This window comes from Mytilus galloprovincialis, chromosome 6, assembly GCF_965363235.1.
Source record: "Mytilus galloprovincialis chromosome 6, xbMytGall1.hap1.1, whole genome shotgun sequence".
Taxonomy (NCBI): domain Eukaryota; kingdom Metazoa; phylum Mollusca; class Bivalvia; order Mytilida; family Mytilidae; genus Mytilus; species Mytilus galloprovincialis.
Genome location: NC_134843.1, coordinates 73823300 through 73851160, shown reverse-complemented (window position 1 = coordinate 73851160; position 27861 = coordinate 73823300). Strand labels below are relative to the sequence as shown.

The window sequence follows — 27861 nt, the reverse complement described above, 5'->3', positions numbered from 1 at the left end:
AATCATTTTCGACACCCCCCCCCCTGTTTTTATTCAACTACTACCTTCTCGTTGATGAGCAAGAAACTTAGACTTTCGCTATTTAAGAGATAAATGAATAGATATGTATACCACTGTTTTCCTGTGCAATGAATGAGCGCAAATGAAATGTACCGTTTTCAAACTATAAGACTACAAGTTTAAAGCTGGAACAACTACCAAATTTGGTCTGAACTACCTTACAACGTATTCTAGAAAAGGCCATGGTTAACCAAAGATACAACTGATGACTTACTTCAATGGTAGCAAATACTAGTACTAAGCAAATTAAATCGAGAGATAAAGATAAATATGAGACTACAAAATAAGTGGCTTGGAGCAGCCACCAAAAAAAAAAAGGATTGTGTGGGTTTTTTTTTATTAGTTTGGTAGTTTGGAATAGCCACCAAATATATGAGATTGTGTTTTTTTATAAATTACTCTGGAAGAGGACTTGTTCGTTTTATTTATTTACATTTTTGGTCGACTGAACAACATATAAGTAATGAATAAAATTTCTGAATATCCTTCAAGGTTTTTCGAATCTAGTGTGCAAAAGAATTGGTGTTCGAAAAGTTCCAACTCAAATCATTTAATGTTTCTTTGACTTTTTCCAGTTAACGCAATGTGTCTAAGATAAATCTATGTACCAATATGTTATGTTATACAATTTTTTTTACATAATTATATCAAGTGCTTGTCCTAATAATAACAAAATAAAGAGGTTGATATTAGGAAAATTATAGATAGCGTATACTTATTTTCTTTAAATACAAACAAACAAAATGTAAACAATCAAACCACGTCGGTAGAATATTAATGAAGCAGTTAATTTATTTTTAAATAAATGTTTAATTAATGCAATGATGTCCATTGGCCACGCCCTCTGTACCAATGATTTATAGAAATATCATTTATAACTGTACTAGTTTGTAACGATCTCCACTCATCCATTATAGTAAAGGTAACAATAAGGGAAACATTAATATCATGGAAGTATTTGGATGTGGGTATGCTAGAAGACCTTCTATAGCTGAAGGACTAGAAGCTGTTAGACAAAGGAAGTTCTCGGTACGATCGAAAGGATCTGCGGATGAAAATGATGAAAATTCTGATGGATATAAAGGCGAAATTGTAAGTAATCCTTATAGGTTAAAGTTTAATGTTTTATTTCTGTATTATAAAAAAAAACCAACATGTTTTTCTCAATGACAGTTTATGATATATGTGACACCTGTCAAAAAATATCTCCTCATATATTTAGAAAATATTGAAAACAGGCATTTAATTCTGGGAACGTCGTTTGCTGTATGCTATATTGAATTTTAAAATTAAAATGAATACAAAATCAGGCATTTTGGTATTTGAATCCCTATTAAGAAAATTAAGCCACAATTGACGACATAAACGTCCCCTCCCAACAAGAACATCACCCCTCTAAATAAAACAACAACAACAAAAAACGAAACTATATGAAACAAATCCAAAACACAAAAAAATTAAACTAAAACAGTACACACGGACGTGAATTTTCAGACTGTTTATGACGTCTTTACATTAAATCCATTGAAAGTATACTGATTGAAACTGTAATCTGAGGCCATGACTTTATTTTTAGTTGTTAATGGTTTTGAAATAGCTTTCGGTGACATCGATTACTCTAACATCAGTACTTTGTTTCTGTCGTTTTTATGTTAGTTGTCTTTGTTCCTTGTAACGTTCTTTTGAGTTAAGCCAATGGCAAATAATTATAATCTCACATGGCCAAAAGGGCAAAGTGAGCTTTTAGGCAGTCAAACTTTTTGCATATTTGGAAAACTGCAAAAAACTGTCAAAATAGTCTCTTTTTGAGATACTTTCATTAATATTTAGACGATTATAAACAGCTTTACATTTTTTTCTCTACAAGATGTTTTTTTTTTGAAGGATGTAAAGTGCATAAAATATATTTTTGGAAGAGGCTGTTTCTCATATGTATTATCACTAACAACTACATGTAAAATGGACATTTTAGGTCAAACATGTCAATTAAGACAGCCATTCTAACTGATATTTTATAGTGTGTCTTTCTATGTTGTGGTGTTATACTATTGTTTCAGAAAAGGCAGAACGTTTGTTACCATTAAAATGTTTAATCCCTTTGCAATTGTTTGCACCTTCATAAGTCAGGAATCTGATGTTCAGTGGTTGTCGTCTGTATATGTGCTTTATAGCTTGCTGCTCGATGTGAGCCTAGGCTCCGTGTTGATTAGTAACAATTTATAAAAGTAAATCATTATAAGTCAATGTACGGCAACAAGCAATAAGGGCCCCAAAAATTAATGTTTATATAATTAATGCCTAAAATCGTATTTCTGAATTGTATTTATAATAAGACGCTTTGATATTGTATCAAGCATGGTGATGGATTTTTTTTATCGGTCTTCATTCCGAATTGTAGAAATCTGGTTCTTAATACGACCAAATGAAATCCCCTAAAAGAGTAAGAATATAAAAGTTGCAGACAATTTGTTAAAAAAAATCAATGCATAATGATAACGAGTTAATATTACATCATTATATACTACAAATGACAACGTGTCTCAATACATGTTTCATCTATTTAATTTAAGAGCTAGTTTTGCATTTGACTTATGCTATAAAAATCGAGCATTTGGTTTATAAATAATGTATACAAGTGAATGAATCTCAAATTTTTTGTCAAATATCTTATTTCGAATGCTGCTACAGCGTCTTCTTTTTAACTTAGAGGGGGTCAGTTACTATGTAAAGGATGATTGGAAGTAATGAGACGTTGAAATGGTTCACATTTTCGTGCTGAAAAATATATGTGCAGGTTGAGATATTAAGATGAAATATAATTGGAAAAACATAAGATATATGTCAAATCTAATGTGTTTCCATGAAATAGCATTATCAAGATAGTAACAGGTGATTTTTTTGTATAAAAAAATATTTATGATAGGTTATGTTTTATGCCCCGCCTACGACAGAGGAGAGGTATTATGTTTTTTGTCTGCGCGTCCGTCGTTCGTTCGTCCGTCCGTCCGTACGTTCGTCGTACCGTGCGTCCATTAACGTCTGTCCCGTTTCAGATATGCTTTCTGGTCTGTGCGTCTGTCCGTTTGTCTGTCTGTCCCACTGCAGGTTTAAGTTTTTGGTCAAGGTAGTTTTTGATGAAGCTGAAGTCCAATCAACTTGAAACTTCTTTCTAATTTTAAAGCCAAATTAGACTTTTGACCCCAATTTCACGGTCCGCTGAACATAGATAATGAAAGTGGGAGTTTCAGGTTAAAGTTTTTGGTCAAGATAGTTTTTGATGAAGTTGAAGTCCAATCAACTTGAAACTTAGTACACATGTTCCCAATGGTATCATCTTTTTAATTTTAATGCAAATTACTTATTTTACACCATTTCACGGTCCACTGAACATGGAAATGATAGTGCGAGTGTGGCATCCGTGTACTTTGGACACATTCTTGTTTAAATTATTCTAAAAATATGAAAAGAGTGGGTACTGGATGTCTCAGATGCTCATTCAAAAAATAAAAAAAAGGGAGAAACCGCGACCCTTCCCGAGCTTTTTCAAAATAAATTTTATGTTACTTTTGATTTAAATTAACAAAACATCAGTGTTAAGGAACTCGTTTCACATCATGCATTATATAGATTTTAAGTGCTGTGCATTTGATGCACGAACCTATTTTGTGTCGGTTACTGTTTACTATATTTTGTATTGTGTAAGAGTATTGCGGAAAATATCAAAACTACTTTTATTTCAATCGTATGAACTAGAAAAGTTACATTGAGCTTCAGGCAAGACTTTTAATTTAAGTACAATGCAACGAGTCGAATGTCGATCGTGTTGATAACGGGCATAATGTGGTCTATAATTTTTATTCACAATATTTTACAGAAATATAAGACCATATCGCTGAACGAAATTATTCAACCGGAAAACTTCTTACAGAAAGTGTCAATAAATAGATGGACTATATATGTACCCAAAAAACAAAGTAGTACTCAAGTAATTGGTAACCCAGTCTCTAAGCGCACAATTAATCACAGTACAGACAAATCTATTTTATGTTTCGAAGTTCATAGACCTATATACCTACAGACTTGAAAATGAAGTCAATAAATTATCTGTACTTATACAACACGTTATTGTGTTATTGTTCTATGATAATTTGTGTATTCTTGTTTTACTTTTTTGCCTATGTGCTTTGCTTATATGCTTTTTCGTGTTCTTTTTGCCTAAGTGCTTTGTTTATATGCTTTTTCGTGTTTCTTTGATACATTTGACGTGGCTCTGTACTTATACATCCCGTCATTGTGTTATTGTGCTAATATACATTTTTGTATTCTTATCTTTAGTATTTACTTACGTGTTTTGTCTATGCCTTTTTGTGATTCTTTGTTACATATTTGTTTGTTTTTATAGGGCTTAAGGTTTTAACACATTGTTGAATGCTGTACCCCTATTTGTGACATTTTTACCTGGTATGTCTATAGATATAAGATTATGTGGTATGAGTGCCAATCAGGCAACTTTCCATCCAAGTCACAATTTAAAACAGAAAATCATTATAGGTCAAGTACAGTCTTCAACGCGTAGCCTTAGCTCACACAGAACTGCAAGCTATAGAGGATACCAAAACATACTGTTTTATTCACACATCGCTGTCAATATATTGGAATTTGTTGCGAATGTCCTACAAGTGAGAGGTTTAGCTAGCTATAAAACCAGGTTTAATCTATCATTTTCTACGCAAGAAAATGTCTATCCAAAGTCACGAATATGACAAATGTTATCCATTCGTTTGATGTGTTTGCGCTTTCGATTTTGCCTTTTGATTAGGGACTTTCCGTTTCGAATTTTCCTCGGAGTTCAGTATTTTGTGATTTTACTTTTTTATCAGTAATGTCGAGGTTAAAGAGTTACCTATGGTGCAGTTACAAAAATCTTGAAGGGAAAATGACAGCTCAACATATTCCACGACAAGTTTTGTGACATAGATTATGAAGATATAATATGTGTGGCAATGAGAAAACTCTCCATCCAAGTCACAATTTGTAAAAGTAAACCATTATAGGTCAAAGTACGGTCTTCGACACGGACATAATATTGTCAGTATTCAAACCCATCAAGTTGTAAAGTTCATTGTGAATAATTTATAATTTATGATATGCCAGTTAATAATGACACATTGCTTTTTTTTTATGAATATGTACAACAAAGTTTGATTGTTCATACTTGATGATTTAAACTTAAATAACGAAGATGGCATATATATGTGGTGACCTATTTCATGCTTAAATCCATGTCATTTAGGCTCTGACGGCATGTTGTCTCATTGGCAATCATAACGCAGCTCTTCATTTTATATGTAATGCTGTCATAGAATGTATAAGATGTCTTTATCATAATGGCGTATGTTGAAACTTTGTTTGTGCTCAAGAGTTTATGTTTTGCTTAATATTTTAACATATTAACCATGTTAACATTTGAATGTGGGCTAATACATAAGAGAGAACGGAAATATACGACTTTTCCTTCAATAGACTTTTAAAAAATAATTTAAAGTGATGAAATGACAAATGGCAATGATTCTGGTTTCTCAAAGAAATATTTTAGAAATAGAATTTTTTCTACCATATAATCTTGTACAAAAAGACGAATTAAAATCATTCCTGTCATTGTTATTGTGTCATGGTAAATGTACGTTTAGATATTTGTTTGTTTTTATAGTGATTCAGATGATAACACAATGCTGACTGCTGTACCCGTATATTTGACATTTTTACCTATTTTGTCTGTTTGTTTTGTTCACACATTGTTGTCAATATAATGGAATTGTATGCGACTGGTCATACAATTGAGAGGTTTAGCTAGCTATAAAACCACTTTTAACCCACATTATTTTCTACATAAGAAAATACCGCCTCTGGAATATGACAGTTGTTATCCATTCGTTGGATATATATGAGCTTTTAATTTTGCCATTTGATTATGAACTTTCCGTTTAGAATTTTCATCGAAGTATAGTATTTTTGGGATTTAAATTTTCATTACATACACTCAGCCTTTCAAAAAGCAATAGTTGGTCATAACAAAAGAAGATGTGGTATGATTGCCAATAAGACAACTCTTCACAAGAGAGCAAATGACACAGAATCAACAGCTATGTTTCACCGCAACGAATAAAACCAATACCGCATTGTCAGCTATAAAAGACCCCGAAATGACAAATGTAAAACAATTCGAAGAAGAAATATAATGGCCTGATTTCTGTACAAAATAATGAACGAAAAACAAATATGGAATACTTCAACAAACGAAAACCACTGAATTACAGGGGCTTTTGATACGGGACAGACGTGTACAGATTGTGGCGGGGTTTAACTAGTTTGGAGGCACGTAGAACCTCCGTTCACCTGGAACAGTTGTGTAACAGTACACCACAAGAGAAAACTATAAAATCAGTTGAAAAGGGCTTACCTCATCAGATCATGTGTTTGGAATAACACAATTTGGTATGAGAATCACACGATCTTTGAATGTTTATTTTTGTTTACAGAATCCAGTTTTCATGTTACGGAATGGGTCTATATCATCGACGATCCCCATTGAGTTGCCTTCTAAACGAACATCTGTGTCGTCCTCACGGACATCAGATGCTGACTTGTATCTATCAAAGCTTAAAGAAGTTGAAGAAGAAAAAGACCCAGAAAAGGATGTAGAAGTGATTGACGAGTCTTGGAAACTGGTGTACAAAGTCAGTGATAGTCCACCAATTTTACTAACTATATTTTTTGCTGTGCAGGTAATATTATGGCTGTAAATGTATCTTAAACGAAAGCTATATCCATATATCATATCGATTATATAATCAAAAAAGTTAACTCTGCTTTAACTTTACTAAAAAGGATAATAAATATTTAAATCACAAAGCTAGACAAATGTACTCTAACGCTTACGTTTTACCTCACTTAGATTATTGTTGTTCAATATGGGGAAACTGTAATAACTTTTTGTTAGATAGTTTACTAAAACTGCAAAAAAGGGCAGCAAGAATAATTTTAGACGAACCTGATTACACCAAACTTTCAAGAGAATTATTTCACGAATGCAACATTGTGCCAATCACACAAAGAATACTTTATCACCAATCATTAGTAGATTCATTACTAATGTATAAGGCAGAACATGGCTTAGCTCCAGAATATATGTCCAGTCTTATTTTATCAGCTTCTGCAAACCAAAAATATAATACCAGATTTTCATCCTCAGATAATTTTATAATTCCAATACCAAATACAGAGTTGTATAAGTCTAGTTTCTCGTACACTGGACCAAAAGTGTGGAATGCTCTTCCTAATTCAATCAAAAAATCAAATACAGTATCAGAAGTTAAACATAAATACAAATCTATGTACTTTTAACATTACCATCATATTTGTTCTGTACTGCCATCTCATAATTGTTTATTGTATTTTAAATTGTATATAATCTTTATTTATCATTATTATTGTTTATTTTTAATGTAATTATTATTGTATTAAGAGAGCCTTATTGAAAATTGGTGTAATCCAAATGAGTTACTCTCTGTAAATAAAGATATTATTATTATTATTATTATCAGGATTATTTGTGCAACCTTTGCAGTGGTAGATAACCAAAAAACGTGGGGTCCAGAGGTTGGAACCTTTTTTTTTTTACAGTCAATGCTTTTGAATGAGGACAAATAGTTGGAACCCTCTTTTTAAAATTGGCTGGAACTGACCCTGTTTGGTCAATTTGATCTTAATATTAAGTTCAAGCTGTATAACAAAAATACATTCTACATCGTGCTTTGAATTTTCCTATTTGTTTTTTAGTTTTATGGTTAAATTTGATAGCTTAGTATCTTCATTTCTTAAACATCATCTGTGAGGTTTTTGTGTTAAATTTTATTTGAAAACTTTTCAGTGATGTACTTTTATATAGATTATGTTGTTTACAATATTCCCTTCAACTTCTTAAATAACTGAAAGGACTTATTACTTGTAAATTTTCTTTGATCATAATTTACTCATTATCAAGCGATATAAAAGGTTAGTAATATACGTTTATTTTTGGTGGGGGTTCTTGTTGCTTAGTCTATAATTTTCTATGTTGTGTCTTGGGTACTATAATTTGTCTGTTTGTCTATTTCCCTTTTAGCCATGGTGTTGTCAGTTTATTTTTGATCTATGAGTTTGACTGTCCCTATGGTATCTTTCTCCCCTCTCTTTGACTGTCCCTATAGTATCTTTCGCCCCTCTCTTTGACTGTCCCTATGGTATCTTTCGCCCCTCTCTTTGACTGTCCCTATGGTATCTTTCGCCCCTCTCTTTGACTGTCCCTATGGTATCTTTCGCCCCTCTATTTGACTGTCCCTATGGTATCTTTCGCCCCTCTCTTTGACTGTCCTTATGGTATCTTTCGCCCCTCTCTTTGACTGTCCCTATGGTATCTTTCGCCCCTCTTTCATTAATGTTATATAAATTATATCCACCCCAAGTGGTGTTATTCGGAATATTTGGAAAAAGATTAACAGAAAAGAAAAAGAAAGCACAAAGAATCAATGTATGTTTCTGGTTTTATTTTATATCGTTTGTTTTTTATTGAATGCATTCTATCAATTCAGCAAATTTTAATGTCCCTTCCTGGTTGCGTTATAACAGCAGTACTGGTAGCTAGTTCGGTCTGCGGCCAAGAGGATGAAGTTTTGAAGGCGAAACTTTTGGCTACCACCATTTTCTTATCAGGAATAACAACTTTTCTACAAGTAACGTTTGGAGTGAGGTTAGTTGAATATAAACAGTTAAAAACTCATTCCGGCAGGTGTAATGGTAATAGTTGAATAAAACTCATTTCAGGTGAGAAAGCTACAGAATGAACGCTGATTATAAAGGTGTGAAATATTATACCTTTTTTCAAATTTAAAAAGCAGGGGAACGTTATTTGCCATCAAGGTATGCCCTTTAAATAATATGATTATATTAGTACTATATATACTGTGTGTTATATTGAAGATGAATACCATTGTTCTTGTTTGTACAGCTTACTTTTCCGATTACAATCAACATTAGTATACATACTTGCCTTGTATGATTTTTGATTTTAGTTTCTTGTGTATAATTCGGAGTTTAGTATGACGTCCATTACCACTGTACTATAGTATACATATTTTTTTAAGGGGCCAGCTGAATGGTGCGGGAGTTTCTCGCTACAGTGAAGACCCATTGGTGGCCTTCGGCTGTTGTCTGCTCTATGGTCGGGTTGTTGTCGCTTTGACACATTCCCCATTTCCTTTCTCAATTTTATACAATTCACTTATTCAACAATTCGGATACTTCTTTGTCAAGTTTTCATGAAAGAGAATCAGAAAAATATAGGTTAAGTTATATTAACCTGAAACTAAAATATTATGTACCGGTCTTTGTAAGAATCATGCAGGTTCCTGTTGATGGGCGATTCATGACCCCTCTTCAAATGTCTTTATATTTTGTTTATGATGAAGGTATGGTATGAAAATAAGTTTTCTGTATTAATTTTTTCTTTTCAACTTTGGTTGCCATGGAAACCATCCTTACAAAATTTTGCCTAAATACGTCCATAAGTAGCCTTTGAAAATTGAAATATAATGGATTTTAAAGAACCATAGAAATAAAGTTAATCAATACAAACAATATGTATATTTACAGTATTGACAAACACAACCCCAAACTATACAAAAACGTTAAAATTTTGAATTTACTAAATGGTTTGTTTCCATAGCAACCATTTAAAAATGTGTTAAAATTCGAAAATGAAAAATTTCAAAAACTTTAAAATTGTAAATCTGTTTATCTCCCAAGACCAACAATACCATGACATGTCATTGACAAATTTTGAAAGACCACATTCTATATATTCAGAAAATAAAAAGAAAGTCGTGTGTTTTTTTTTTCTTTAAAAAAATAATATTAGTCAAAAATTGTCAATTTTCACCAAAATTCAGATTACCAAACAGATGAATACTGAAACATTTTGAACTTAAAAAGCTAAAACATTCCATTTATGCGTGCATTCCTGACACAAATTTGGTAATTATAAATGAGAAAATATGATTGATAGAGATATTTTTGTAGAGAAGGACATTTTTTCTTTCTGGGCATGGTGCCCCCCCCCCCCCCATTTTTTTTCAAAATTCAAAAAATTATTAATAAATTTAAAAGATGGACTTCAATTGTGAACATTTTGAGCATTAAAACATGAAATTTCTTCAAAGGGTGAGGGCAATAATAGAACCCCCTACACCATTTTTATATATTAGATTTTTTTTTTAGAAATGGGGAATGTGTCAAAGAGAGAACAACCCAAACAGAAATTTAAAATCTTTAGATTCTATTTCATGGTCTTTAAAATTGACTCTAAAGAACCTGAATCGATCACCTGTAATTTTTGGTTAAATCTTGCATCAATGATTATTTGTCCCTTCAATATATATCAATGAGTGGCTTAACAATTCCATTTAAATGTTCTTTGTATCTGTCGTTTTTTCTTCAAAAGCAAAAAATGAATTTTACCCCTATGTTCCATTTTAGCCATAGTGGCTAAGTTTCTTAAAGTACAAGGAAATAAAAAACTAAATTTATACAAGATTATAACTCCCAAGTTGGGCTGAAATTGATTAAGCATATTCAATATCAAAAGAAGATTTTTTTTAAAGGAAGCAAACTAGATGAACAAATTGTGAAAAATTTCTTTAAAGGGCTATATCGGATTCAATTGACAGTTGACAATTCTGGTCATATAAACTTATTTGTAGATCCTACTTTGCTGAAAGTTGTGCTGTTTACAGTTTATCTTTGTCATTAATAATATTCAAGATAATAACCAAAACTGCAAAATTTCCGTACAATTAACAATTAAGTGGCAGCAACCCAACAATGGGTTGTTAGATTCATCTGAAAATTTGCTCTTAAAAGGCTTTAGTGTTTGAGATATGAGCTACACACTGCATTTTACCCCTATGTTCTTATTTTACCCATGGCGGCCATGTTTTTTTACAAAATAGAAAATAGAACACAAACTTAATTCTAGATATCCTAAGGATCATTCAGTTTATAAGTTTTACTGGAATTGGTTAAGTAGTTTCAGTGGAAATGTTTCAAATATTTTACACCGGACAGACGACAACGGAAGCAAAGTGATGGCAAAATTCACAGTTCCTTTGAAACGGTGACCTAAAAAAACTACGTCCGTAAAATAAAAAATAAAAAATTTGTACCATCGAGAGCGCCAACAAGGCAACTTTCCATAAATTTTAATATTTTTAAGGGTCATAACTCTTTTAAAAAAGTCAATTGTCCATGATTATAGAACTCATCCGAGATATTGTTGATATTAATCTAGTGTATAAGTTTAATTAAAAATCTGGCAAGAATTGTACCTGTGGGAGCGTTAAAGGGGCTATTTTCCATAAATTTATTATTTTCAAGGGTTATAAATGTTTTTATTAAAGTCGATTGACCACCAATATCTAACTTGTTCGAGATATTGCTTATAATAACCTAAAGTATTAGTTTCTTAAAAATCTGACATAATTTGTACATGTGCGAGCGCTGCAAGGACAGCCAGATGGAGACACAAGGACGGATGGCAATCAAAATTTTAAGCAGACCATGTTTAAACGAAAAAAATTAAGTTCTAATTTCGATTTTTATTAATTGAAAATTTTTTGGTCGCATATTGGTATCACGTTGGCGTCGTCGTCGTCCGAAGACATTTGGTTTTCGCACTCTAACTTTAGTAAAAGTAAATTGAAATCTATGAAATTTAAACACATGGTTTATGACCATAAAAGAAAGGTTGACATTGATTCTTGGTGTTTTGGTCCCAACAGTTTAGGAATTAGGGGCAAAAAAGGGCCCAAATAAGCATTTTTCTTGGTTTTCGCACAATAACTTTAGTATAAGTAAAAAGAAATCTATAAAATTTTAACAGAAGGTCTCTATGACCACAACAGGAAGGTTGGGATTGATTTTGGGAGTTTTAGTCCCAACAGTTTAGGAATTAGGGGCCAAAAACAGGTCCCAAATAAGCATTTTTCTTGGTTTTTGCATAATAACTTAAGCATAAGTTATTAGAAATTTATGAAATTTTAACACAAGGTTTATAACCACAAAAGAAAGGTTTGGATTGATTTTGGGAGATTTGGTCCCAACGAAGTAGGGGCCAAAAGGGTCCAAAATTAAACTTTGTTTGATTTCATCAAAAAATTAATTATTGGGGAACTTTGATATGCCAAATCTAACCGTGTATTCAGATTCTTAATTTTTGGTCCTGTTTTCAAATTGGTCTACATTAAGATCAAAAGGGTCCAAAATTAAACCTAGCTTGATTTTAACAAAAAAAGAATTCTTGGGGTTCTTTGATATGCTGAATCTAAACATGGTCATAGATTTTTGATTATGGGCCCAGTTTTCAAGTTGGTCCAAATCGGGGTCCAAAATTATTATGTTAAGTATTGTGCAATACCTCTGCGGTCGTATAAAGCTGCGCCCTGCGGAGCATCTGGTTTATTTATAAAAATACTATTTTTGATGTAACAAAAATAAAAAATAAAATATTTTTTTTGTCTTAAATCAGTGGTTTTGATAAGATAATAACACTCTGTAAAGATTAGACAAATGGGACAGTTTTAATCTTGGTACAGTGTTTCCAATTTCATTATCTATGGAAAATACATTGCCTTGCATCGTTTCTTTTGTGGACTAGTATACTATTGCACAGAGTCAGATTATGTACACATAATGGCTGTTACTATTTACCTCCCATGTAAATCGACATGTATCGAAACCTTTATGCAAACACTTATTTGTCACTATGTCGATTTAACTGTGCTAAAATTGAAATTGAAGAAGAACTACAGAACCTTTCTTTTTATTCTAATATATAATAATCTAACTTATCTAAAAGATTTGAAATAAATGCGGAATGTGTCCATTGGACACAGATGATGCTCCCGCTTCCATATCATAAAAGTCATAAACGGACATGACTGAAGACACTTACCAATTGTGTACTAACTTTTATGGTGATAAGAATTGTGTAAAAGTTTCGTAACATTTGGTTGAGGCAAACTAAAGAAAGAAATACAAAACAAAAAATTCAGCAACTTTTTTCCCTCTATAAAGAGGCATTGCATAGAACAGTGAAAGTTACACCACCAAACTTCAAAGTTGATCTGCATTTGGTGGTTTTAAGCATTGTGTATAATTTTAATAACATCTGGTAAAGACAAACTAAAGTTAGAGAACAGAAACGGAAATTCAGCAATATATCTATTTGTAAAGGGGCATAACTCTTGGACGGTTTAAGTGACACCACCAAACTTAGTCTTGTTTTATGGTAATAAGCAATGTGATTAGGTTTCATAACATTTGGTTGAGGCAAACTAAAGATAGAGAACAGAAACCAACGTTGGGACATACTGACGGACGGACAAGGGTTAATCTTAATGCCCCCTCCGCCACTGCGGGGTCATAAAAATATGTAAATATAACAATTGATTAAATTAGGCAAAATTCAAGAATGGCCATTGCACATGGTTGTCATAAAGGTTTGAGAATCAAAACAGTATACAATAGTTCGGACCAGCAAATTTTCCTCAGGGCCACAAGGATAATATTTTTGAGAACCATAAAAAAAACGCGATTATTCTGAGGTATACAAATAATAATTCAGTTAGGTTTAAAAAAAAATAATAAACAAGCTGTCCTTTTCCACCATATACAATAGAAACATTGACAAATTCTTGCACAATTAATGTAGATCGTTGGTATATATTCCCTCAGATAGAACATGTAGAATTTGTATGCCCCCACTGTAGCAAAGGGGGCATTAAGTTGTACCCTTGTCTGTAAGTACGTCCGTTCCAGAGTTATACCCTTATACAAATGGAAAAAAAATGCTGACTTTTTTGTTTCCGTTCTCTAACTTAAGTTTGCCACAACCAAATGTTTTGAAACTTATACACAATGCTTATTTCCATAAAATTCAGAACAGTTAGAATGTTATTGGTGTAACAGGTACTGTCAATAAGTTATGCCCCTTTAAAAATGGAAAAAATGCTGAATTTTCCGTTTCCGTTCTCTTTTTTTCGTCTGTCTGACATAGTTCATCTTACCCTGACCTCATTTTCTTAGAACATTGATAATGTTAAGTTAATATGATACTTGTATTAAAATCTTTAAATAACACTTACAGAGTTTCAAAAGTAATTCAATTATAAATAAAACCAACCAGACATTTCAGGGTGAGTCTTCTTGTTTAGCAGATCTTAGTCTAGGGTTAAAGTTTTTAAAGCATCAATCTGTTTCAAAAACCAACAATGAGTTGCATTAAATTGTTCCTGTAACTTCTTTATAGCCATTTTGAAAGAGAAAGTATCCTGAGCTATTTTTTTTTTAAATGTTCATTAAGATTTGTTTTATAGATAATCATGTTATGCTCATTGTTGAAGGATATACGGTGATCTGTGGTTGTTTATTTCTATGTCTTTGCTCTCTGGTTGAGAGTTAATTGTCTCATTGACAATTACAACACATCCTCTTATCTTTATACATAGACTTACTAGTAATTAAGTTTTGGATTCAACTTTATTCTTTTTCTCTGACAACATCAGTCTTAGACACGACAACGGGTTATGCGTATTACCATTTTTTTTTAAACTTCTGAGAAATCTTACATATAAGATTGAAGGGAGGGGTACATATGCTGCCCTCAACTTTAGAAGTTGTGTTATGCTTAAATTCTTAAAATACTTAGTTCACAAGTAAACACAATGAGATACCACATTTCTTTCAACAAATTTTATAATTTTGAAAAAAAAAAAAAAAAATCGAAAAAAAGGGGGGTGCACCATACCCAGAGTGATGATTTTTCATTTTGTACAAGTATATCTTCATTTATCATATATTCTCCTTTAAAATTAACAAATGTGTGTCAGAATTGCACATATAAATGGAATGTTTTAGCCTTTTAAGTTCAAAATTTTTGATTATTCATCTGATTGTTAATCTGAATTTTGGTGAAAATTGACAATTTTTGACTAAATTTTTTTTTTTAAAGAAAAAAAAAAACACACGACTTTCTTTTTATTTTCTGAATATATAGAATGTGGTCTTTCAAATATTGTCAATGACATGTCATGGTATTGTTGGTCTTGGGAGATAAACAGATTTAAAATTTTAAAGTTTTTGAAATTTTTCATTTTCGAATTTTAACACATTTTTAAATGGTTGCTATGGAAACAAACTATTTAGTAAATTCACAATTTTAACGTTTTTATATAGTTTGGGGTTTTGTTTGTCAATACTGTAAATATACATATCCTTTGTATTGATTAACTTTATTTCTATGGGACTTTAAATTCCCTTATTTTATATTTTCAAAAAGGGTCTTTTTTCACATATTCAGGCAAAATGTTGATTTGATGGTTACCATGGCAACGGGCATAATACAGGGAAAATAAAGACAGAATTTTGACCATCTACCAAAGTTCTTATGATATAGGGCAAAAAAAAAATTACTTCTGTGACATGCCATGAATCACCTTCTGCATGATTTTTACAAAGACCGGTATAAATAGTCGTAAGAAATTAAGCCACAATTCCGGAACCGAGTCAGTTACTGTCATGATGTCAGTCAGCTGATCGAGTCAGCTTGTGAAGAATGACGATGATTGTGATGATGGTGGTGATGATTATCAATGGCTGCTTTGGGTCAAGCGGCATATTGATATGCATATTAAGGACTAGAACATGTTAATGTGATATGAATATCAACCCCCTTTGTACTAGACCGACACACTGAGTCGGATTTTTAGTATGCTAGTTCATACAGTCCGCAACTTATAAACCCCTGTTACTAATCCACATTCAAACCTATTTAAACTATTTGATATCAAACCGCATATTGCTAGTCACAGACTTTTCAGACTGGTTGGCGTTGAGCAATATGTAACAGAGAAGCGATACAATCAGGATTATAACACAGCAGTTCCCCCTGTACCCCATTTTAAAAAATATTTTTTTAACCTACCGTTTTTGTTTAATCCACCGTTGTCTACATAAGAAAATGCCAGGACAAAGTCCGGAACATTACAGTTGTAATCCATTCGTTTGATGTGTTAGAGCTTTTGCCATTTGGTATTTCCATTGGAGATCGGTATCTTGTTTTTTCCCTCTTTTCTTAAAATTTTCTTTTCCTACAAAAGCCTGGATTCTATCAACTTTGGTTATATCTTCCACCATAAATCAGTTCAATCAAAGTTACCTTCCTACCCCCAAAACAGTCTTTTCCATTTCATATGTTATACATTTTCCGCACTTTTTGTAAGTTTTTCAATTCTATACTGTAAACCAACTTATTTTCGTGGATTCTTTCGCGTTTAGCCCTTTTTAGTCCTTTTCGCGGCGATTTAATTTCGAGATATTGAAATTTAATCGATGTACATTTTTTCAACGATTTATATTCGCGTTATTTTTTGTTCTCGCGAAATTCGCGAAAATAAGTTTGTTCACAGTAAAAAAAATGTAGCATGGTATCAGTATTGACTGTAAGTCTAAAGCTCCTGTTTGTGCATGTGCTAGTTCGTGCTATGTTTAATACGACTGATAACGTTAGGTTACATGTGATGTTTTTAACATTATAACTGACAACCGTAACCTTCGAAATATGTTGACCAAAGAACCGAAATATCATGAGTACTTACAGGTTCAGCAAGGAAAGTACTATGCAATGAGCTAATCGCCAAACAAGGTCAAAAGTAGTCTAAACGATAGAGTCATGGCTTTTTGAGGTCGTTAATACAAATTAGAATGTTTAAAAATTGGTTTGTGACCTGTAATTGTTTACATCTTTACATCTTAAGCTCTGATAGATAGTTCTTCAATAAGCATTTATACCACGTCTCCTTATTTTTTTTAAACAAATTGCCTTTACCTTAGTTAAAATCCCAAACAATTCAATCACTTTCTTTCTCAGATTACTCATGTAATCCTAAAAGCTTTAATAGTCAGTATGCTACACGATACAATCGTTTCAACTATCATATAAAACTGCAGTATGTGCATGTATACATATTGTATATTTCAAGTCACACGAATACTAAACTGTATAAACCGCATTTTGATTTTTTTTATGTGCATGAAACAGGATTTTTACAATATCGCGAAAATTAAAATAACATTTTAGTCTAAAATGACATTATCGCAATTATAAATGCACGCAATAATTTCTGAAATTACAGTAAATTGAATCATTTATTACAGATTACCTGTTTTCCAAGGTCCTACTCCAGCATATGTTATACCCATTTTAGCACTAGCATCACTTCCAGAGTGGACGTGTCCAACAGATGTTGTAGGCAATAATAGCACAGGTAAATTTTCATTGGTTTACATAAATCAAAAACATTCAGTATTATCTTAATCAAATCTAGAGCTCTGAGCAAGGATTATTGATATATACAACTCGTCTAAACATAAACCCAACAATGTTAGATCTGTAAATTTGCTTTCGCAAATTGTTTGTTCTTCCCTCACCGGGATTCGATCACATGCTACTGATATATCGTGACACCAAATTGCCTGCACTGTATCCGTCCCCCTAGACCACACGACCTTCTGGGCTTCACAAAAGCTTTCGAAGGCCGTGTGTTACCTTAACCAGGCATGTCGTTATATCGTGAACTATACAGGGGATTCATCGACAGGGAAAGTGTCTCCTCTTGTGCATGTATCACCCGCTTTGCAAAAAGTTAAATCACAAAAATACTGAACTCAGAGGACAATCAAATCGGAAAGTCCCTAATCACATGGCAAAATCAAATGACAAAACACTTCTAAAACGAATTGAAAAACTGTCATATTCCTGACTTGGTACAGACATTTGCAATTGTAGAAAATGGTGGATTAAACCTGGTTTTATAGCGCTAAACATATCTCTTTGTTGACAGTTCATCAAATTCCGTTATATTTACAATGAGGCGTGAACTAAACAGACATAATACATAAAATAGTAAAAATATGGGTACAACAGTCATCATCGTGTAACATTTTTAAAAAGAACAATTTAACAGAACACAAAAACATCTATCTACAAACACATTCATTGCTTCGCTTGTCTGACGTCAGAAAATTTTAAACGTCACATATTTTTGTCGTTCAATGTTTATACAAACAGTTTTAAAATTTTAAAATCCATTCTCTGTCAAAATTACCCGATTGGGAATTTACACGTTGATTTTTACAATCACTGGATTGTTGCCACTGGTGGTGGACGTTTCGTTTCCGGTTGCTTCACAAGTCCATAGGATTGTAAAAGCGTTGACCGTTTGCACATTTTTAGAATGCAGTACTTCGATATAACCCAATGAAGTTACAAAAAGAAGCATTCCATTCTTAATAATTTTTTATTTGAAGTAAAAAGAAAACGACAGTATAAATGATATCTTGGACCGTAAGATTAACCTCTTCATATAAATATCGTTTACTTATTTATTTAATTATTATGAATGTCAGCCCAAAAAGGGGTGCTAATTGATACCTTCGGGGGCGATTCGTCCACCCGCAGTGTCACCATCTCAGTGGTTGTAAAAACTCATCAAGATTGCAAAATACAAAATACAATAGAAGTGGAAAAACGCAGTGCAAAAATAACAACAGCACAATAAAAAAAACCTACCTGTGTAAGACCAAAAGGCAAAGTTGAATAGCGAAATTGCAAACCAATATGAACATTAAAATACTATTGATGTTACAATAACAAAATCCCAGCTGCATGAAGTAAAAACTAATGCCCTTTAACATTGTAATGTGAGTTGCTGTACTTCCTTGTAAATTCCAAACGATTCACAGAAATGTTTCAATTACAAAAAAAAAAAGCACACTGTAACCATCTTAGTATTCAATTCATCTTTTTTTCAAAACAAATAATGTATATTGAATATTTATTTTTCACAGAGAGGTTGTTTACAATGGGGAATGATACATTTAACATTGAAAGGTTACGCTCAGATTACATATACCCAAGATTACAAACGGTACTGTGGAATTATCTGTTTTTGTTGTAGATTTATAATTTATTTAAAAGTGACATACAAAATTGATATTTTGAATAATTTTTAAAAAGTCAAAACAAATATTTATAAAGAGATTCCTTAATATGTTTAGCTGTTCAATTTCCTCATTATTTCCCAATATTTATTACTGATTAATGTCATTATTCGTTCGCTTAAATTAATTTTGATTTTAAGTTAATTAGATGCCACAGTTAACGAGTGTATTTGAGTAAACTATAAACTATTTTATGGATTACTCTATGTGTTTTCCTCATGACCCCTTACAGAATTTAAAATATGATGTTGTTGAGTGTCTTTAAATCTAATTAAATCTACCACTACATATTGTATTTGCAGCTTCAAGGAAGTCTAGTATTTGCAGGGTTGTTTCATTGTTTAATAGGATTGACGGGAATGGTCGGATTAATGGTAAAATTTATAGGTCCAATAACAGTTATTCCAACATTGCTTCTTATTGGAATAGAATTCTACTCAGTTGTCACAAATCTCTGCGACGCACATTGGGGCATATCAGCCATGTAAGTATTGCTGTTGAAACCTTAAAGATATGTTTCATTACCATTGATTACTACAGGTCATACAGCTTTTCAACAAAATGATATTCTTTTCTTTGTTGTCATTAAAATCATTTGTTCCCCATTGTCTAAACTTTTAAATTTAATTGTTAATGAATTGTCTAAAATTTTACTTTAATTGTTAAGGAATTGACTAAACTTTTTAACTTTAATTGTTAATGAATTGTCTTATCTTTTTTACTTTAAAAGAGGGAAAGGGACAGTCAAACTCATAATTGTCTAAACGTTTTTACTTTAATTTTTAAGAAAGTGTTTTTAGTAGTAGAGTATTCTCATTCAGGCTCACTTCAAGATGAATAAATAAGAATCAAATTTTGTATTTATTGTTTTTCTACTTTTAAAGTATTTTCTGACTAACAAGCTTTAATATGACACAGAAAGATAAAGAAACGTTATCCAGTTGTCATTGAGCATCTTATAAACGTGACATTTCAAACAAGATCATTATGTTATTGTAGAACTGCATCTGTTGCTATCATACTAGCAGTATATCTAGCAGGATGGGCCATGCCATTACCAGTATGGACTAGATCACAAGGTTGTCACATCATAAGATTCCCGTTACAACAAGTGTTAGCTGTAAGTCATAATTAATCAATTGATGATGAAATGTGTAACTATTTATGTTTCCATTTTAACTTAAAGTTCTGCCAGCTTCCTTAACCCCACCCTCTTATTCATTCCCCGAAATCATTTCACAAACAGATGATTAGGGATTAGCGTTTAACGTCCAGATGCACTATTTAGTGCACATAAGGACGAAACCATGTTAGTGGGATTTGAATATGAACCGTATTTTGTATTAAACAAACATATTGAGTAGAGTTTGTAGACGGGGGTACGAGGGGGTCCTGATCCCGAAATCCCTGGCTTTAAAACATGAAATCCAATGAAGTCCTGAATCAAAAGAAATTTAAATCCCAACAGCCTGAAATTCGAAAAAAGAATTCCCGGATCCCGAAAAGATCAATCCCAAAATCCCGAGCTTAAAAACATCCGATCCCGACCTCCTGAAAAGGGTCCTGCCCCAACCCCCTTTGTGACGTATTCTGTAAGTTCACATTGTGACAGTCCGCTGCGAAACGTGACACCACCCTACCTTGGAACATTATTCTGACTATGAGCCATCGAGACTTTACTCTGAATTAAAAGAACATCTGGAAGCTTTATTGTGTTTGTTACATTTTAATAATATATTATTACATTTCAAAGTTAGACAATAACATGAATAAGCACGTGGTGGTCTAAAGTATTGTTTTATTTCCTAATTAAATACAGCAACAATGAATCCACGTTATCTTTGTTATTATAATTTCAAATATATAAAATTGCATTGTTCTAACGTGAAATTGTAACTAAAACTTTGAACATTTTACTATTTTATATATATATTTAAGGGTTTGTAAAAGAATTCACTTTAACTGAAAATTACTTGCAAATGATATTTATTTAGTTAGAAACAATAGAAATATGTCGTTACTTTTTTCATTTTATGTATACAGATTCTTCTTTCAATGATGATTGGTTGGTCGGTGTCTGGAATCATGACAAGTACAAATTCTATTTCGGATGATCCGAACAGTGAACAGTATAAAGCAAGAGCAGACTATGGTATTCGTACCATCAATAAAACGCCGTGGTTCTATGTCCCATATCCAGGTTAGAGCAAATCTGAATAATGTACCTACATGTACTATATAAGGCATATTAATGTCACATATGTCCATGCTAGAAGCACATGGTTGAGTTGGAGAAGAACAAAAAATAATAATGATTCTTTAGTAAAATATATAGCAGAGACAGGTTAACAGTAAGAAAAGCGCTTCGGACGCATGAAATTATAAAACGTGTTGTTTTCAATCTTTTAAGTCGCCCAAATTAGAAGTTATATCTATCATTAGCGTTGTGAACAATATGCCATGCACCAGTGACCAGATAAAAATTTCACTTCGAATACAATTCGACATAAATAATAAATGACCCTTGATGGTCATAGTACAATCATGAACTTGATGGTTATATAGTATAGAAATGAACTGTTGTAACAGAAAATGGATGAATTATACAAATAGGCATCGTTTCTAGGGTTTTTTCCCAACAAATAAACTGAATAAACCAAGGTAAATTGGGTACATTGGTTATTCAAAATTCTCGTATAAAACCTTTACTTAACTTTCTTGTGAAACATTATAACGTATAACAAACCTTGTTCACCACATCGATCTCGGAATAATCCAAATATGTGATGCATAAACATAATAACGGATGGGAAACAACTGTCATATTACTGACTTACTTTAGTAATACAACCATTTCCTTGTATAGATGATGATGGTTTTATAGCTAGCTTATCCTCTCACTTGTTGACAGTCGTGTATAATTTCTTTTTATTGACAACAATGTGTGAGCATAAGAATCAGATATATTAGGTAAAAATGTAAAAAATAGAGATACAGCAGTAAACATTGCGTTGTAATCTGAATCACTCTAAAAATAAACAAATATATCAACAAAGATCACACAAAATAATGTTGTGACACTCTTAATATGCACAACAAATGGAATACGACCACATTTTGTTGTTTTGTGATTCGACAGACGGTCGACATTCTTGTGGGAACCAATTATATATTTTTCTTATGTGATTGGCATTGACGAAAACTGTTAGTATCTAAGTATGTTTGACCTCTATTTCAAATTTACTGAACCAATGACAGCATTTTGTTTTATTTTCATTCTGTTATATACACATGAGGTATCAAACTTTTCTCTACTTAGGTCAATTTGGAGCAATTGGTTTTGATGGTGGTGTGTTTGTGGCTTTTGTTACTGCTACACTGACTTCAATCATCGACTCAATAGCCGATTATTACGCATGTGCAAAAATGTGCCATCTTCCTCCACCACCACTCCATGCAATGAATCGTGGGATTGCATTTGAGGGATTCATGAGTATGACAGCTGGATTCTTTGGAGCAGGACATGCTACAACAACATATGGTGGAAATATTGGTACAATTGGAATGACAAAGGTACGTAAGATACTTTAAAATCAAAACATCAAAAGTACCGATTCCAAGTAAAATTCAAAGGTAAAGTCCCCTATCAAGTTGCAAAATCAAAAGCTTAAGCACATCAAACGAATGGAAAACAAACTGTCACACTCCTGACTTAGCATTTTCTTTGATATGTTGAAAATGATAAATTAAACCTGGCTAAACTTCTCACACGATTGAAAGCCGCATTAAATTCCATTATATTGACAACAATTTGTGAAGGAAACAAATAGATATAATACGGAAAGTGTCAAAATTGGATCTTTGCAAAATCAGAACACATAGACATTCATAGATGATTAATGAACTTTTATTTACATTAAATTATAGCTATATATTAATAATTGTAAGTAAAAAATGTTAATGATTCCGTTTTTTCACTATTGATATTTCGATTTCAAAATATGAAAAATATTAAAGCAGAATGATTAAAATATAACATCGAAGTTTTGTTATGATATTTTATAGAGCTCTCCAAATGAGGCCTTCAACATTGCTAACGTGTTAAAATATTCAATTAACATTTTTGTGATGCTTTTATTAAAGGTCGCAAGTAGAAGAGTTTACCAAGTTTTTGCAATTATCTTGATAGTGTTTTCTGTGTTGGGAAAATTTACTGCTGTGTTTGTTACAATACCTGACCCTGTCATTGGGGGCGTATCTGTTGTTGGATTTGGAACATTTCTTGGTCTTGTTTTGTCAAACCTCCAGTACATAGACTTAAATTCATCTAGAAATTTAGCCGTCATTGGGATATCTTTGCTCATTGGTTTAATGGTTCCACATTGGGTAAAGCAAAATCCAGAGTCACTGTCAACAGGTAATATTTTAAATTGAATTAACTTCTTAATTCTGGTAGCATTCATCAATTATCCGTTACTTTTTTGTCAAGTTTTCCTGTAAATTTCTTGATACTAGTATATTATGCAATGTGATAATCTTTTAGCGTATGTGTTAAATGAACACCTTTTTTTACCACAAAAGGAAGAGAACTTTGATGTAAACATCTAAAGGTCACCGTACGGCTTTAACCAATGGAGGAACACTCGTACTAGATGTAAACATCTAAAGGTCACCGTACGGTTTTAAACAATGGAGGAACACTCGTACTGGGTGTAAACATCTAAAGCTAGGTCACCGTACGGCTTTAAACAATGGAGGAACACTCGTACTGGATGTAAACATCTCAAGGTCACCGTACGGCTTTAACCAATGGAGGAACACTCGTACTAGATGTAAACATCTAAAGGTCACCGTACGGCTTTAAACAATGGAGGAACACTCGTACTGGATGTAAACATCTCAAGGTCACCGTACAGCGTTAAACAATGGAGGAACACTAGTACTGGATGTAAACATTTAAAGGTCACCGTACGGCTTTAAACAATGAAGGAACACTGAGACTCGTACTGGATGCAAACAGTAAAATACCTCTCTAGATTCAGAAGTGTAAAACATTTAAAATGAGAAAACTTATGGTTAAGTATGATTAAAAAAATGGAATAAAAATAGAATACACCATATTAATCAAACCGATATCATTCTGAGATACATCTCAAGCTTCCAAACATTGCTCGCAATTTTTAGGCAGTTAAGCTGCCTTATGCGAGCACCCTGGATTTGGGTTCCCCCCAGGAAATTTTTGAAAAAGTGCCATTGCTCTGATCTGGCGGGTCTGGTAGATTCTTTATAACTAATTAGACATTTTTTTCACACTTTTTGTTATAAAAAACAATAAATATAAAAAAGATTACCTTAAATGATCGTCGATTTTCCCAAAACAATTGATGTTCCCCATTTGAAAAAGTGCTAATTAAAAAGTTAAGCATAGCTTTTTATCGTCTGTGCTTTTGATGAAGATGTAAGTGAACTATTGTAAGAATAATTTCATCGCCGAAAATGTTTGTAATGAAGGCATTAAAATTTGCCAAATGACATGAATGGCGCATGAATATTATTTTGCGGCTTGAATTTGGTGGATTCCATCCTACTAAAGGTAAATATTTAAAAGCATCGTCTTACTTCCTCTCTGTATAAGTCTTGAATTTGTAAGAATACTTGATTATTTTATTTCTACATTGTATGAAGATATGTATTTTATTTAATTATTTAATGCAAGCTGATGTTATTATTTGTCATCGTGTCTCTCCGTACTAGCTATGTATCGTGTAAACCCCCACACATTATACTCGATCAGGGCCATTGCAATGTCAATCGGGACCTCATTTGAATACGTATTTATAGATTTTGTCGATGTCAATTAAGGTCATTTCAAGATGGTTTCCTTTATCGTGTTTTAGTTAAAAGTAAAATCACAAAAATACTGAACTTAGACGAAAATCTAAAGTTGACATGGTTAATTAATTGCTTTACACACAAACCTGTAAACTCATTCATGTAAGGCTATACACCTGTACAATGTGACCTTTCACCTGGAAATATAGTTTCGTATACAAAATTCCACTTCTTTCAGGTTTACACTTTCAGTATTAATGGTTACGATTTACAATTAAAAAATGTGAAGTCTTGATTTATTTAAGTCGATAAGTTAAGAGTTAAACACAAAAGGCGTGTTTTATTTTCTTTAACCATTAACCTGGTTGAAGTTTGGTTATTGGTTCAATGTTTTATTATTTTTTGTTCTTAACCAATTGGTTATTTGGTTAATGAAACCTTTAACCATACTTCCAAGGACGGTTTAGATATTTTCAAGATGGTGGCCTACCGGCGATGTTTTTTTCTCTGTGTATTTGCTAGTCTTACTCATATAAAAGTAAAAGCTCTAACATACATAATGGAGAAAAAACCTTCTGGCTCCCATGTTTGAAAATTGAAGCTTAAGTCTATATGTTCATATCTATATCTGGTAAGGGCGGTTTATTTATTTATGAAATATCACCAGGCTTACTTCAGGCTGGGACTATTATACTGATAGTATAATCTGAGACTACTATAACACAGTGTTATAGTAGTCTCAGGTATAATAGTCCCAGCTTCAGGAAGATCTTGAATATTGTCCAAAGTTTGATAAGAATGCCTCAAATAAAATGCAGTTTTTACCGTCATTTCTAAATACTTGACACTTCAGAACCTTTTTTAACCTTTTTTAATAAGTCACCTATACCTGTCACTATGTACATGATGTATATAAGAAGATGTGGTATGAGTGCCAATGAGACAAGTCTCCATCCAAGTCACAATTTATAAAAGTAGACAATTATAGGTCAAGGTACTGTCCTTAACACGGAGCCTTGGCTCACACCGAACATCAATCTATAAAGGGCCCCAAAAATTAATAGTGTAAAACCATTCAAACTGGAAAACCAACTGTCTAATCTATATGACATATATAAAATATCTATATCTTTATCTTTATCTTGTATGAAAAACGAGAAATAAGAAACACTTATGAACGGCATCATGACTTAGTGTCTTACTTAGGACAGGTGCAACAATTATACACTTAACGATTGCCTTATTTTTTAATTATGAAAAAAAAATCACATCAACTGATCAGAAATTCATATAAAAAATAGAAAATTGTACTGTCCAATACCCAAATGACAAACTTGTCAGCATGTACCCAAGTCTTTAAAACCAAAGACTTTCGGAACAACAAAATTGCCCCTTTTCTACCTATTATAGGCAAATCACACTTTTTGCCAAAATTCTCAAATAAAGAATTTTATTATATATTTTAACATATATCATCATTCATGTTAACAAAACAAAACCACTTTTGATAGGAACTATTTTCTCATATGTATACAATGAACATTAAGAGAAATTGATTGTTGTCTTTGACTTATGAGACCACTTTTCAACATGAAAAAAGTGATATTTGCAGTGTTTGTTATTTTAATCCTACTTGTAATTTGTTTTTGTTCACACATTGCTGTCAATAATATGAACTTTTATGCGACTGTCAAATAAGTGAAAGGTTAGCTAGCTATAAAACCAGGTTTAATCCACCATTTTCTACCTTAGACAATGCCTGTACCAAGTCAGGAATATGCCAGTTGTTTTTCATTCGTTTGATGTGTTTGAGCTTTTGATTTTTCCATTTGATAAGAGACTTTCCGTTTTTACCTTGGAGTTTGACATTTTCTATATTTTATATTTTGCAATGATTCATGTAAATCCCATAATAGATAAAGATTAAAAGGGCTCGGCGATGCAGCAACATTTTGGCACTGGTTAACACACACAAACATTGCCCTGTTGTGCCAGTAACAGTCCGTATATACATACGAAAGATTTTAATGATTGCAAATATGTTAACGACAGAAAGCACAATTTTGAATAATAACAGCATTGATATTTGCATGTACTATTGAAAAATAATCCACTATGGTCTTGCGTAAGGGAGTATGCATGTCATGCAGATCACAATCTAAATTTTTGATAATGCAGACTTCTTATACGTTCAGGTATTTCACATCCAATTTTTTATGGAAATATTCTTTATAAAGCACAAAGGTGTCAGTATTCACCTCAAAAACTAACAAAACCTTTGAATAGACTTATTAAGAAGGGATATAGTTACGATACTGTTGTCAGGTCATTAAAGATTGCATATTTTGGCGTTAATATTGATTCACTTATAGGGTCTTTGCATCGGAACTAAACACATTTATTCAAAAACTAGTTGTTGGCATGACACGGGTTATGTTCTTCTCATATATGTTATGATGGTATGATACTAAACCCCTAACGGGAAGGATTGTGCCTGATGTTCATATGATGAAATCATAATCTTTCAGTCAGTTTAATTGAAGTCTGGAGCTGGCATGTCAGTTAACTGCTAGTAGTCTGTTGTTATTTATGTATTATTGTCATTTTGTTTATTTTCTTTGGTTACATCTTCTGACATCAGACTCGGACTTCTCTTGAACTGAATTTTAATGTGCGTATTGTTATGCGTTTACTTTTCTACATTGGATAGAGGTATAGGGTGAGGGTTGAGATCTCACAAACATGTTTAACCCCGCCACATTTTTGCGTCTGTCCCAAGTCGGGAGCCTCTGGCCTTTGTAAGTCTTGTATTATTTA

General features: G+C 32.4%; 1 protein-coding gene across 2 annotated transcripts in view; it reads left to right on the top strand.

The window, feature by feature from the left end:
- The first annotated feature begins 954 nt into the window (after positions 1 to 954).
- Positions 955 to 27861, top strand: part of LOC143080292 (solute carrier family 23 member 1-like) — a 35910-nt gene continuing 9003 nt past the window's right edge. Inside the window, exons 1-10 of one of the 2 annotated variants that reach the window (XM_076256039.1) lie at positions 955 to 1152; positions 6600 to 6797; positions 8691 to 8848; positions 17368 to 17477; positions 19060 to 19139; positions 19515 to 19696; positions 20212 to 20332; positions 21256 to 21412; positions 22532 to 22785; positions 23356 to 23629. In XM_076256039.1, the coding sequence (XP_076112154.1) occupies positions 1009 to 1152; positions 6600 to 6797; positions 8691 to 8848; positions 17368 to 17477; positions 19060 to 19139; positions 19515 to 19696; positions 20212 to 20332; positions 21256 to 21412; positions 22532 to 22785; positions 23356 to 23629 (1678 nt within the window). In that variant the 5' untranslated portion in view covers positions 955 to 1008. Of the gene's footprint in view, positions 1153 to 6599; positions 6846 to 8690; positions 8849 to 17367; positions 17478 to 19059; positions 19140 to 19514; positions 19697 to 20211; positions 20333 to 21255; positions 21413 to 22531; positions 22786 to 23355; positions 23630 to 27861 lie in introns of both variants that reach the window. The other variant, XM_076256038.1, reaches the window with a different exon arrangement.